Here is a 12,107-nt window from a genome sequence, read left to right as displayed (position 1 = left end):
CTTCCTTTTTCCTGCTATTTTCATGCCCTTTCAACCAATTCCTTTTCCAGGCCACTGGCCCAGCACACCCTGTTTGTGCTGGCACCAACTCCAGCTCCCAGAGGGCTTTTCCACCCCATTTGGGAACAAAGGAAAACAACCACCGGCTCTTCTCATCCTTCATCCCATTTATTTATCTCTTGATTGCCTTTTCCCTCCTCTCCAGCTGCTCCAGCCCCGATCCCAGCTCAGTACATGTTGTCCCGGGCGTGCTCCATGATGACCTTCAGCGCCAGCCAGGTCTCCTCGGCGGTGGGAACGATCTGCTTGGCGGGAAGCAGGAATCCGTAACGCCCCGTGTCCCGCAGCTCGAAGGTGAAGGAATATTTAATCCCCTCGTTGTAGGTCCAGTCCACGGTTGATCCGCTCGCTTGGTCTGTGGGAGGAGGAAAAAAATGGGAGGGATTCGGAGCCTGGATGGATTTTTTGGGAATTCCGTGGGATATTTGGGTGGAGTGAGGGGTGGGTTTGGGATTTTTGGGGCTGCACTTACAGATGGTGGTGATGATGCTGCCGTACTTGTACTTGGTGCCGTGCAGGGAGGACAGAGCTGCCACGGCCTTGGCGGAAAGCTCGTGCTGGGAATTCAGGGAAGGGGAGGAAAAGATGAGCCAAAGAAAGGGAAAACCACCGGGATCCAGCTTTTTTTCTGGGCGCAATAAGATGCCAAAGCTCCTCCCAGCTTCAGCAGAAGAGCTGCACCCCATCCCAACCCCTCAAACCACGGGGGCCTCACCAGTTCCTGCTGGTCCGGCACCGGGGTCTCGGTGTAGCCGTAGGGATAGAGCAGGAGCTGGGAATAGCTGTGGATGGAGACGAAAGCCTTGATGTTGCCGTGGTTCTTGACAAAGTCCACGATGGATTTCACCTCGGGCTCCGAGTTGGGGTAGGGTCCGTGGTACGTCTCCGTGCAGGGGTTTCCGCTGGCTCCGGCCCCTGCGGAGAAGAGGATGGTGAGAACACAGTGGGAATTTGGGGGGCTTTGGGCTTCCAAGCCCAAGAGGTTTTCCCACCCCTCAGCTGCTTGGTGCTCCTGGAGATTTGTGTGGTGGCTTTTGGTCACTGGGGGGCATCAAAGCTCTGGTGGAGCCCAAACCCCCAGTGCTGCCATGGAGAGCAAACCCCACATCTTCCCTCCCAGGGGACACCAATGGATCTTTGAGGTAGATCCAGCTTTGGAGCCTCCAGCTGGAGAGCAGAAACGCTCCACAGGGGCGAGGGGGCAGCTCTGACCTCCGAAACCCGCGTCCCAGTTGCGGTTGGGGTCCACTCCGACACAGATGGAGCCCGAGTGCTTGGACCTGGTCTTGCGCCACATGCGGTTCTGGAAGGGCAGAGCCACCTCAGCCTCCAGGGCTGGAGCTCCACGGCTCCTGGGGATCCCTTTCCCATCCCGTGGAAATGTGGATGAGGAGGCTTTGCCCTCTCAGGGATATACAAAACCCCAAATCCCGCTCCCCGGCCCCATCCAGCGCGGCTGTAGGAAGCGGGGAGAGGAGATCCGGGGCGGTACCGTGGTGTGGGTGAAGGCAAAGCCGTCTGGGTTGGTGACGATCTCCAGGAAGATGTCCATCGTCTCCAGGATGGAGGCCACGCCTTCGTTATTCGCGTGATCCTGGACAATCTAGAGAGGACGGAGGTTTGGGGTTCCCCGTCCTCCCTGTGGGATCACCCACCTGGATCCCACAGCTCCTGAGGGCCGGGTGACCCTTTTGGGACGTGTCAGTACCTTCTTGGCAAACCAGACTCCGCTGGCCTGGGTGACCCACTCGCGGGAGTGGATGCCGGTGTCGATCCAGATGGCCGGGCGGTTCGTGCCCCCCGTGCTGAACTGGGGGAGCAGAGAAGGGTGGGTTGGCTTTGTCCCCGTCACCGCTTTCCCCTCTGGATCACCGTCCCCAAATCCTCACCTTGAGCACGTAGAGGGGACGGTTCTCGGTCGAGCGGCCGATCTCCAGCTTGCTCACCAGGTTGGGGTTCTCGGCCACCAGCATGTCCATGAAGTTGTAGATCTGGGGACAAGGGGTGTGGGGGTCACTCCCAGCTCAGCCCCTGCCCAAGAACAAACTTTTTCCCCAAAACACCCCAAAACTTCCACGTTCCCACCTCATCTATGGTGTGGTAGGCCTCATAGTTGAAGGTGTCGGTGCTGAGGGCCAGCACGCGGCTGCTGCGGAGCATCTCCGTCTGCTCTTCATCCAGCAGGGCCTGTGGGATGCGGGATGTGGGATGAGCCTCATTCCCGCTGAATGGGATCCCACCCCTGCCCCGCCTCCCCCACAGCACCGCTGACCTGCACATCCTCGATCATGATGGAATAGGAGACCCCAGCGGCCTCCAGGTGGGCTTTGACTGCCTGCAGGCTGGGGAAGGGCACGCGGATGTCCACGGGAAGTCCCAGCCCGCGGGGAGCCAGCCAGAAATCCAGCTGGGTGTGGAAAAACAGAGATAAGGGCTCAGATCCTGCCTCAGGATGCACCCTCCAGCACCAGCCTGTCTCGTTTTTCACCGCTTGGTTCCCATAATCCCACATCCAGCCCCATTCTCGCTTTGCTTGGGGGGTGTAAAATCCATAATCCCACATCCTTGCTTTGCTTGGGGAGTGTAAAATCCATAATCCCACATCCTTGCTTTGCTTGGGGGGTGTAAAATCTGTAATCCCACATCCTTGCTTTGCTTGGGGGGTGCAAAATCCGTAATCCCACATCCAGCCCCATCCTTGATTTGCTTGGGGGGTTGCCATGGGCTGGAAGGTGTCCCCAAAATCCACCTCCACACCCAGTACCTGCAGATGCTCCAGGTTCTGCAGCTCCTGCACCTTCTGCAGCTCCTCATCGCTCTGGGGGACGACGCGCAGCACCTGGTGCCTGTGGGGCCAGGGGGGTGTGGGATGAGCTCCGGCCCCATTAGTCTGGCCTAACCCCACCCCATCCATCCCCCCATTCCAGGGATTTCCCCTGGGCCTTTTCCTTGTGCTCTCTCAGGGCTGAACCAGCTCCTCCCATCCCACCCAGGGTGTCACCGGCGTCACCGTCCCCATCCAGACCCCCCTACCCAAGGAAGGTCTCGGTGCAGGTGGCCACTGCCACCAGGGCAGCCAGGAGCACGGGGAGCCTCATGGTCAGCGGGGACAGCCGGTCTCACATCCCAACAGCGCCCTGGAGCCTCTTAAATCCCATGGGATGGCGGCCCCAGCCCGGCCCCTCCAGCTGTCCCTTTTCCCAGGGCCCTGGGCAGGCTCTGGTCGTCACTGGCCAAGGTCAGGCCCCGCCGTCCCCATCCAGGCACTCCCAGTCCCGGCCAAACCTGTCCCAGGAACCGGCTGGGGCCGTGCTGAGTCAACAAGGTGACACCGGGAGGTGCCAAAATCCCCAGTGCCGGGTGAGGAGAGGGAAAGTATTGGTTTGGGTTGAGAATGCGCAAAATGCAGATTTTCACTTGGGGTGAGCTGGGTCCCTAAACCACAGTGCTGGCGAAAATTTGGTTTAAAATTTGAGAAAAGCGGCGTAAAGCTTGGCCCAGGACAGAGGTCAGAGCAGGTGACATTTGTCCCAGGAGCCAAAAATAAGCAGCAAACACCTAGAAGCACCTTGAGAGATGGCCCTGAGGATACCCCACATCCCCCCTTGTAGCCCCCCAGGAAGGGATGATGGAGCAAAACTGCTCAAAACCCTACAAATTTGGGGGTGGCTGCCCAAAAAAACCTCATCTCCTCCCATTCTGGCTCCAAAGGATAGGCACTTTGAGCCAAAGTCACGAGGGGAAAATCAACACCTGCAGGGCAGGGAGTCCTTTTCCACCCTATTTTTTTGGGGGGAGTTTAGCATGAAAAAAACGAGGGTGCCTGAAAGCGCTGAATCTCTGTGAGGATTTATTGGGAGGAGGGAATGCTGTGGGAGGTGCTGGGGTCAGTATGGATGCTCCAGGACATGGACCATGATGTCCAGGAGCGCCGGCCACGTCTCAGTGGCAGTGGGGACGATCTGGGAGCTGGGCAGGAGGAATCCGTAGCGCCCCGAGTCCCTCAGCTCCAAGGAGAAGGAATATTTCACCCCGTTGTCGTAGGCCCAGTCGATGGTGGTGCCTCCTGCCATGTCTGCAGGGAGAGGAGCCCAGGTGGGAGCCCATTCCCGAGGGATTTGATGCGGGATGGGGGAGGAACACTCACAGATGGTGTTGGCGATGCTGCCGTAGGTGTATTTCGTCCCGAACACGGCGGCCAAGTCGCTCACGGCTTTCTTGGCCAGTTCATTCTGCAAAGGAACCACCAAAAGCGGTGGGATCTCGTGGATCAAGGGAGATCCACAGCCCATCATTCCCCATCCCTTCTGCTCTAGGTTTTCCAAAAAAAAAAACCCCGTAATTTTTGATGTTTGAGGTCCATCTCGCAACCACCCTCCACCAGGACCCAGGAGCAGGGGTTTGATATTCGGGTTCATCTGACCAGAGGAGCAGAGAAGCTCCTGAGATGCTCTGACTTTGCCAGGTGGTCACAGCCCCACGTTTTGGGGCCATCTCACCATCTCCTGGTGGTCGGGTGTGGGTGCCCTCTTGTATCCGTAGGGGAAGAGCAGCATCTGGGAGTAGCTGTGGATGGAGATGACGGATTTCACGTTCCCATGGGCGCGGATGAAATCCACGATGGCTCTCACTTCCCTCTCAGAGTGGGCGTGAGGACCATGATAGGTCTCGGAGCAGGGATTGCTGCTGGAGCCGGCACCTGGAGCAGGAGGAGATCCGGAGAGGATCCCTCAGGAAAGGTTTCCATCCCTGAGTTTTTCCCGTTCTAGCAGAAAGTTTTGGTGTTTTGAGGCACAAACAATGCCCGGTGTGAGGAGCTGCTGGCCGAGGTCTCACCTCCAAACCCAGCGTCCCAATTTCGGTTGGGATCCACCCCGACGCAGCGGGATCCAGCGTTGATGGACCTGGTCTTGCGCCACAGGCGGTTCTAGGAGCACACGGAGAGGAGAGACCAGAACAGGGATGTGACTCCCAACCCCTGCCCAGACATCTCCAGGGATCATCACTCACCGTCCCACCCAAAAATCACGGACAGCCGTGGTTGGGGACAGCGCTGGGACGAGATCCGCCTGCAGTGTCCCCACGCTCACCGAGCTGTGGGTGAAGGCAAAGCCGTCGGGGTTGGTGATGATCTCCAGGAAGATGTCCATGCTGTCCAGGATGGCCGTGACGGAGGGGTCCTGCCCGTATTCCTGGGCGATCTGTGCATGGAGAGGAGCAGGAGCTGCCCCGGTGCCCCTCGGAGACGAAGGGTGGGACGGATGCAGGGTGAGGATTGGGGTCCCACACCCCAGGTTATCCCAGGGTCACCTTGTTGGCTGTCCAGACACCAGTGGCTTGGGTGATCCATTCCCGCGAGTGGATTCCGGTGTCCAGCCAGATTGCCGGGCGTTTCGATCCCCCGGTGCTGAACTGTGCGGAATCACGGGATCGCTGAGGCTGGAAAAACCCTCCAGGATCACGGAATCCAACCTGTGCCCAATCCCCACCTCGTCCCCAGCCCTGAGCCCTGAATGCCACATCCAGGAATTCCTTGGACACCTCCAGGGATGGGAACTCCAAACCTCCCTGGGCAGCCCTTTCCAAAACCTTTCCATGGAGAAATTCCTGCCCATGCCCACCCTGATCCTGCCCTGGCACAACTTCTCATCCTGAGCGGGGATTTTCAAGGTGAGGCTTCCCCAGGACCCACCTTCAGCACGTACAGGGGCCGGTTCTCGTAGCTCTGCCCAATCTGGATCTTGCTGACGAGCTTGGGATGTTCCTCCACCAGGACGTCCATCCAGTCGTAGATCTGGAAGGAGGAGCTGCTGGGTCACAAGGCTCAGCCTGGCTCTCACCTTTTGGTTTTGAGGGTATCCAGCACTGGAAGAGCTTCCTTGGGGAAGATCTGGGGCTTCCCTGGAGACATAGAGCTTCTCTGGGGAAGATCTGGTGCTTCCCTGGAGACCTGGAGCTTCCCTGGAGAACACGAGGTGATTTGGGCTCTGTGCGAGCAGGGAAAGGCACCTCACAAGGTTTTTGGAAAAGTAGAAGGAATGGTGAAGGAAAAACCTCTGAGACCTCCCCCAACACCATCACAACTCTCAGCAGTCCCAAACTGGGCTCCAAGCACCCCCAAAGCAAAGCTGGAAATGTCTTCCACAGGGTGGGAGATGCCGGGAGTGGCCACACTGGATTCGAAGGTTTCCCAATCTCCCACCTCAGCTAAAACCCCCACCAAGGAGGAGAAAAGGGTCCCAGGGAGGTCTCAGCTGTCACCAAGAACTCACCACGACCTTCACACAGATGTGACCTCACATGCCCGCAAAGCTCTGCAGAGAAAGGTACCTCATCTATCGTGTGGTAGGAGGCGAAATCGAACGTCCTGGAGCTCCTCTTTACCCTCCTAGACCTCCTCATGCTTTCCTTTTCTTCATTCAGTAATTCCTGGTTAAGAGGCAGAAAAAACCCCCGAGATCAAAAAAGCTGGGAGGAGCAGGGGGTTGGATTTTAATTCCATCTCTTGATTTCCAACATTTTGGATTTTCTCTCAGGGCTGAGCTGCAGGAGCTCGTCCCGTTCCCATCACCTGCACGTCCTCAATCATGATGCTGTAGGAAAAATGATGGGAATCCAGGAATGTTTTGACTCCTTGGAGGCTGGGGAAGGGCACCCGCAGGTCCACGGGGTGGCTGGGGCTGTTGGGGTGACGCCAAAAGTCCACCTGGGAAGAAGAAGCTGAGCTGAAAGGGAGAACTCGGCCCCATCCACTGAGCTCCCCAGCACCTCCAGGGCTCCCACAGGAGTCTCCATGAAGGATCTAAAAAAGGTTTTTTGGGCAAATTTTGGGCCACAGGTGGATGTCTGGATAGGGACCCACAGAAACGTTTCAGCCCAAGTTGTTTTAAGTGTTTGCGGGGTTCATGCGGAACAGACGCGGGTTAAATTCGTATTTATTTATACGGTTCTAAATGATCCATCTCCAAAACAGGGAGGAAAAAGGATGGGATGGCAAAAGAAGGAGAGAGGCCTGGATTCACCTGTCTGTGACTGGGGGGATGCTCAGGACCCCTCAGAGCTCACCTGCAGCTCCTCCTGCTCGCCTAGCACCCCGAGCAGGGCGATCTGCTCCTCGTTCCTGGCCGTGACACGCAGGACCTGGTCCCTGCAGGGAGGCAGAGAGCTCACAGCGACGGGGCTCGGGGGAGGCTGGGGAAGCTCCACCCCGGCTCGGAGGGTTGGAAAGTGCATCAATTGTTGGTGTGGAGAGAAAAAAAGGCAGGTTCAGAGCAGCCATGATGGGGAAAGAGCAAGTGCTGGGGAGGCTGAGATGATCTCCAGCCGTGTTTGATCAGCTTCTAAAATGTTGGGGAATATCTTAATTTATTGAGACTTATTATTCAATTATTAGATTCAATTATTATTATTCAATTTATTATTCAATTATTATTATTCAATTTATTACTCAATTATATGGATATGTCCTGTAAGTATGGATGTAATCCCTAGCAGAGATCCCAATCCAGCCTGGCTGGGCTTTCCAAGGTGGGGAAAATGTTCTGTGAGAAGAGAGGTTTTCTCATCTCAGATCCATCCTCTACCTCCATCCTCTCCTGTTGACACTCCCAAAACAGCACAAAATTCCTTCACTTTTCCCCTTTTCATCCTCTGAACCCCTCATTATTTATCACTTTAAGCATCTCCTCGGGGCGATAACAATTTCCATTTGCCCATTCCGTGCCTGGAGGACTCAGGCAGGAATTAATTCCTTGAGATTTTTCCAAAATCCCTCGGGAATGGGAGGGAGAAAGGAAGGGAAAGGAAAGGAAAAAGGAAAGGAAAAAGGAAAAAGGAAAAAGGAAAGGAAAGGAAAGGAAAGGAAAGGAAAGGAAAGGAAAGGAAAGGAAAGGAAAGGAAAGGAAAGGAAAGGAAAGGAAAGGAAAGGAAAGGAAAGGAAAGGAAAGGAAAGGAAAGGAAAGGAAAGGAAAGGAAAGGAAAGGAAAGGAAAGGAAAGGAAAGGAAAGGAAAAAGGAAGGAAAAAGGAAGGAAAAGAAAAAGGAAGGAAAGGAAAAAGGAAGGAAAGGAAAAAGGAAGGAAAGCAAGGGGCCCACAAGGATCAACTCAAACTCCAGGCTCTGCCCAATGATCCCACCCTGTCCTTGAGAGCATTGTCCAAACCCTCCTGGAGCTCTGGCTGCCTTGGGAATGTGACCATTCCCTGGGAGAGCCTGGGCAGTGCCAGCACCCTCTGGATCAGGAACCTTTCCTGATACCCAACCTGAGCCCCTCTGGCACAGCCCCAGCCACTCCCTGGATCCGCTCAGACCTTTCTGGAATTGAGTTGGAGCCTTTGGGAGTTTTGGGTTGTCCTGACCCCCCCCACATTCCATGCCCCCTTCTCAACCTCCTTCCTGCACTGGACTGTGCTGTTCTTATCTCCAGGAGCTACAAGCAGGAGCTTTGTCCTGGGAAAGTGTTGGCCTCCCTCCACAGGGCCCCTTCTCCAGCCACATCTTGTTCTTTCCCATGGCGTGTTATTCCCAGCAATCCTTGGTTATTCCCAGAAATCCTTGGTTATTCCCAGAAATCCTTGGTCATTCCCAGCAATCTTTGTCTGTTATTCCCAGCAATCCTTGGTTATTCCCAGAAATCCTTGGTTATTCCCAGAAATCCTTGGTCATTCCCAGCAATCTTTGTTATTCCCAGCAATCCTTGGTCATTCCCAGCAATCCTTGGTTATTCCCAGAAATCCTTGGTTATTCCCAGAAATCCTTGGTCATTCCCAGCAATCTTTGTTATTCCCAGCAATCCTTGGTCATTCCTAGCAATCCTTGGTTATTCCCAGAAATCCTTGGTTATTCCCGGCAATTTTTGTCTGTTATTCCCAGAAATCCTTGGCTGTTATTCCCAGCAATCTTTGGGGTTTTTTTTTTCCAGCAATCCTTGGGTTTTGTTCCCAGCGATCCTTGGATGGTTCCACAGCGATCATGTTTGAGCCATCCACATCATCCCCTGATCCTCTGGGATTTTACACCCTGGCAAAGCTTGGAGCGATGCCCTCAGCGTTCAGCATTCCCAAATTTCTTCCTGCTGCACCCCCCTCCAAACCTGGGGCAAAGCCAAATCTTTCCTAGTTGGGAAAAAACCCCATTTTCCCAAATTTCCATCCTTTGGGATGTCACCCTCCTGCTTGACCCCGAAGGAGAGGGGTGGGGATGGATCCACCTCTCTCTCCCCAGATCCCCATCCCAGCCGTGGTGTCCCACCGCCCCCTGCTCCGGCAGGACTCACCCCACGAAGAGCTGCTCGCTGCTGGTCCCCCCCAGGAGGGCGAGGAACACCAGGAGGGTCTCCATGGTGGGTGGGAGCAGAGCCACAGCCCCGAGGACAGGCAGAACCCCCTTGGTGGTCCGGGTTCCCTCCTGGATCTCCTCACCGGGGCCGCATCCGCCGTCCCCGCGGCGTCGGCAGCGACAAACAGCCGGCAGGAAAGGCTCCGGCGAGCCCAAATGTTTGTTTTATTTGGCAAAGTCAACACGAGAGCAGCCAAATTAGGGAGGATCTGATAACGTCTTCCTCAGTGAGCAGGTCCTGGATGAGTGTCCGTGCTCCCAGCTCGGAGCTGCCGTGGGCACGGGCGGCTCCCGACCCACGGGCGTGGGACGGTGGGGACGGCGTGGTCACAGGAACCCCAAAACCACCAGGAAACACCTCTTTGTTTCCATGAATTTCTTCATGACACATTGCTATGAGTAAGTCGATCATAATTACCATTAGTAACGCACGTGTAATGACAAGCTACTACAAAGTTACGTGCGGAAAAAGCAAGCGTTTAAACGTCGACTTATTTATGATTAATTAGTTTATGCATACGTGTGTCTATAGATAAAGATATAAAAAAGATATTATTCAAATTATTCATCAAACCATTCCCAGGAGTGGGGGGTCACTTGATGGTGGATGAAATCTGACTTCAAAGCTGATGGGAGTCGTGGAGCTCGGAGGTGCACAGGGACATTCACCTGGGGAAATGCTCAGACAGAAAAGTTCATTTTTGGGTAGAAAATGAATTATTTTTCTGTTTTCAGCACAAGCAGCGGCTCTGGAGCAGCTGTCAGGAGGTCAGTTTGTCAGAGGTGTCTTTGTTCCCCAGTTAAAGCAGCGTCTTTGTTCCGCAGGTTACAGCAGGGCCTTTGTTGGGCCTTATCTGCGCTGCCCTTGAGCTCCCACCGCGCTTGTCAGGGATGCTCTGGGTTCCTGGGCTGCGTTCCCGGGCTGGCAGCGCCTCCCAGGGCAGCTTTTTACAGCCGACATCCTCTGTCCCCGTTTTTCTCCATCAAACCCAGGGGATTCTGGCTGCACCGAGAGCGGGAGGTGCCGGGCCCTGCTGGGGCCTTGCGGTGCAGAACTGACGCTGGTGGTGAGGTGGTTCCAGGATCCTCCTCCAGGCAGAATCGTGGCATGGTTGAGGTGGGAAGGGACCACGGGAGGTCTGTATCCAATGTCTGGATGAAGCGTGGTCAGCTCCAGGGACCCACCAGGATCTCTGGATCCCGGAGCCTCCAGAGCTGGAGGCTGCACAGCCCCACTGGCACCAGGTCCTGCTGCTTCTTCTCCTGGTGGAAAGCATTTCCTGATGTCCCTCCTGGCTCCCCCTCGTTCCAGCTGCTGCCGTGGTCTCTCCCAGCACTCTGTGGGGAAGAGCTTGGCTCTGTTTCCTCAATCATCTCCTTCCTTGGGATGGGAAGGTCCCTGTTAGGTGTCCCCACCCCACACCGGTGTCATCTCCAGCCCATCTCCCTCCTCACCCCACCACGGCACCCTCCTGTTCCTCTGCGGCACCCTCTGCTCCGACTCCCGACCCCTCTGGAGTCAGGGATCCAGACCTGGATGAGCTCTCCTCACAGCAGAGGAGGGGACAGGGCCCCTCAAGCCCTGGATGATTGGAATGAGCTTCCAGGTCACATTTCCACATTCCCAGCCAAGGCTCCTCTGCTCCTGCTCCTCCAGCTCCAAGAGCCAGCCGTGTCCCTGGGATTTACAATCCCTGGTTTTTCATCACCGGGCAAGGGATGGGATTTTGGAAGGCTGGGTCAGTTTGGGAAGCAGGTGCCACTGGACAAGGCCGTGAGCAGAGGTGACACGTGGGAAGCACTGGCTGCCCCAAGCATGGCTTTGCTTTCCAAAACAGCTGCTTTTAACCCAAATCCAACCCTCGGGTACTTCCCACAGCCTCAGCTGCGCCTTCCCCTTTTCCTGGCACCAGCTCCGAGTCCGCAGGGTTTTATCGGCCGCATCAGCGCTGTTTGCTCTCCTGCCAGGCTCTCGGGGGTGAGTAACTCACCAGCTGCTGGGGGGTCACAAGACACCAAGATAAACCTGTCAGACTCGATAATCACCGCAGCAGCAGCAGCCGGTGCTAATCTCCGCTCCTTCAGGGCCTCCTGAGCTCTTTAATCCCCAGGAAATTTGCAGGACGAGCAATGGAACGAGGGGCTCCTGAGGGATCCCCTGGATCAGGGGAGGTGACCTCCCATCTCCATCTTCCCTGCAGCCACCTCCACTGGGAACGCGTGGGAGGCAGAAAAGGGGCAGCCAAATCGATGGTGGTGTACATTTGAGGACAGTGGTCAGGGGCCTGGCCGGGTCCTGAGGCTCGTTAAGGGAAATTAAATTCCTTTAATTAGTTCCATGGGATTATGCTGGTTAACACCAGGCCCTCTGCACCTTCAGCCTGGAGAAGGGAAGGATCCAGGGAGAGCTTCCAGCACATTCCAGGGCCTGGAGGGGCTCCAGGAGAGCTGGAGAGGGACTGGGGACAAGGCCTGGAGGGACAGGACACAGGGAATGGCTCCCACATTCCCAGAGGGATGGATGGGATCTTGTGAAGGAATTCCTGGCTGGGCTGGAATTCCCAGAGCAGCTGGAAATGTCCAAGGCCAGGCTGGACAGGGCTGGGAACACCCTGGGAGGTTTCCCTGCCCACGACAGGGAGGTTTGTGTCCCAAAATCCCCTGGGGGCCGCGTCACGCATGAGGAACAGGACACGCGTCAAACACCACGGG

General features: G+C 55.9%; 2 protein-coding genes across 2 annotated transcripts; both read right to left on the bottom strand.

Annotated features, from left to right (window-relative positions):
• Positions 1-149: 149 nt before the first annotated feature.
• Positions 150-3,201, bottom strand: LOC111923177 (carboxypeptidase A1-like). The gene is made up of 11 exons (XM_023918853.2): positions 3,094-3,201; positions 2,825-2,906; positions 2,333-2,467; positions 2,146-2,247; positions 1,950-2,051; positions 1,769-1,870; positions 1,553-1,663; positions 1,273-1,363; positions 776-975; positions 533-617; positions 150-415 (listed from the first exon to the last, which is right to left on the bottom strand). The coding sequence occupies exons 1-11, from the start codon at positions 3,156-3,158 to the stop codon at positions 228-230; spliced, it is 1,263 nt and encodes a 420-aa protein (XP_023774621.2). The 5' UTR covers positions 3,159-3,201; the 3' UTR covers positions 150-227.
• A 687-nt stretch (positions 3,202-3,888) lies between these two features.
• LOC111923178 (carboxypeptidase A1-like) lies at positions 3,889-11,259 on the bottom strand. Its single transcript, XM_023918854.2, has 11 exons — positions 9,334-11,259; positions 7,126-7,207; positions 6,632-6,766; positions 6,391-6,489; positions 5,753-5,854; positions 5,371-5,472; positions 5,151-5,261; positions 4,897-4,987; positions 4,560-4,759; positions 4,208-4,292; positions 3,889-4,135 (listed from the first exon to the last, which is right to left on the bottom strand). The coding sequence occupies exons 1-11, from the start codon at positions 9,396-9,398 to the stop codon at positions 3,948-3,950; spliced, it is 1,260 nt and encodes a 419-aa protein (XP_023774622.2). The 5' UTR covers positions 9,399-11,259; the 3' UTR covers positions 3,889-3,947.
• Positions 11,260-12,107: the final 848 nt, after the last annotated feature.

Source organism: Cyanistes caeruleus, chromosome 4, assembly GCF_971803275.1.
Source record: "Cyanistes caeruleus chromosome 4, bCyaCae1.hap1.1, whole genome shotgun sequence".
Taxonomy (NCBI): Eukaryota; Metazoa; Chordata; class Aves; order Passeriformes; family Paridae; genus Cyanistes; species Cyanistes caeruleus.
This window is presented reverse-complemented; position numbering and strand designations above follow the sequence as displayed.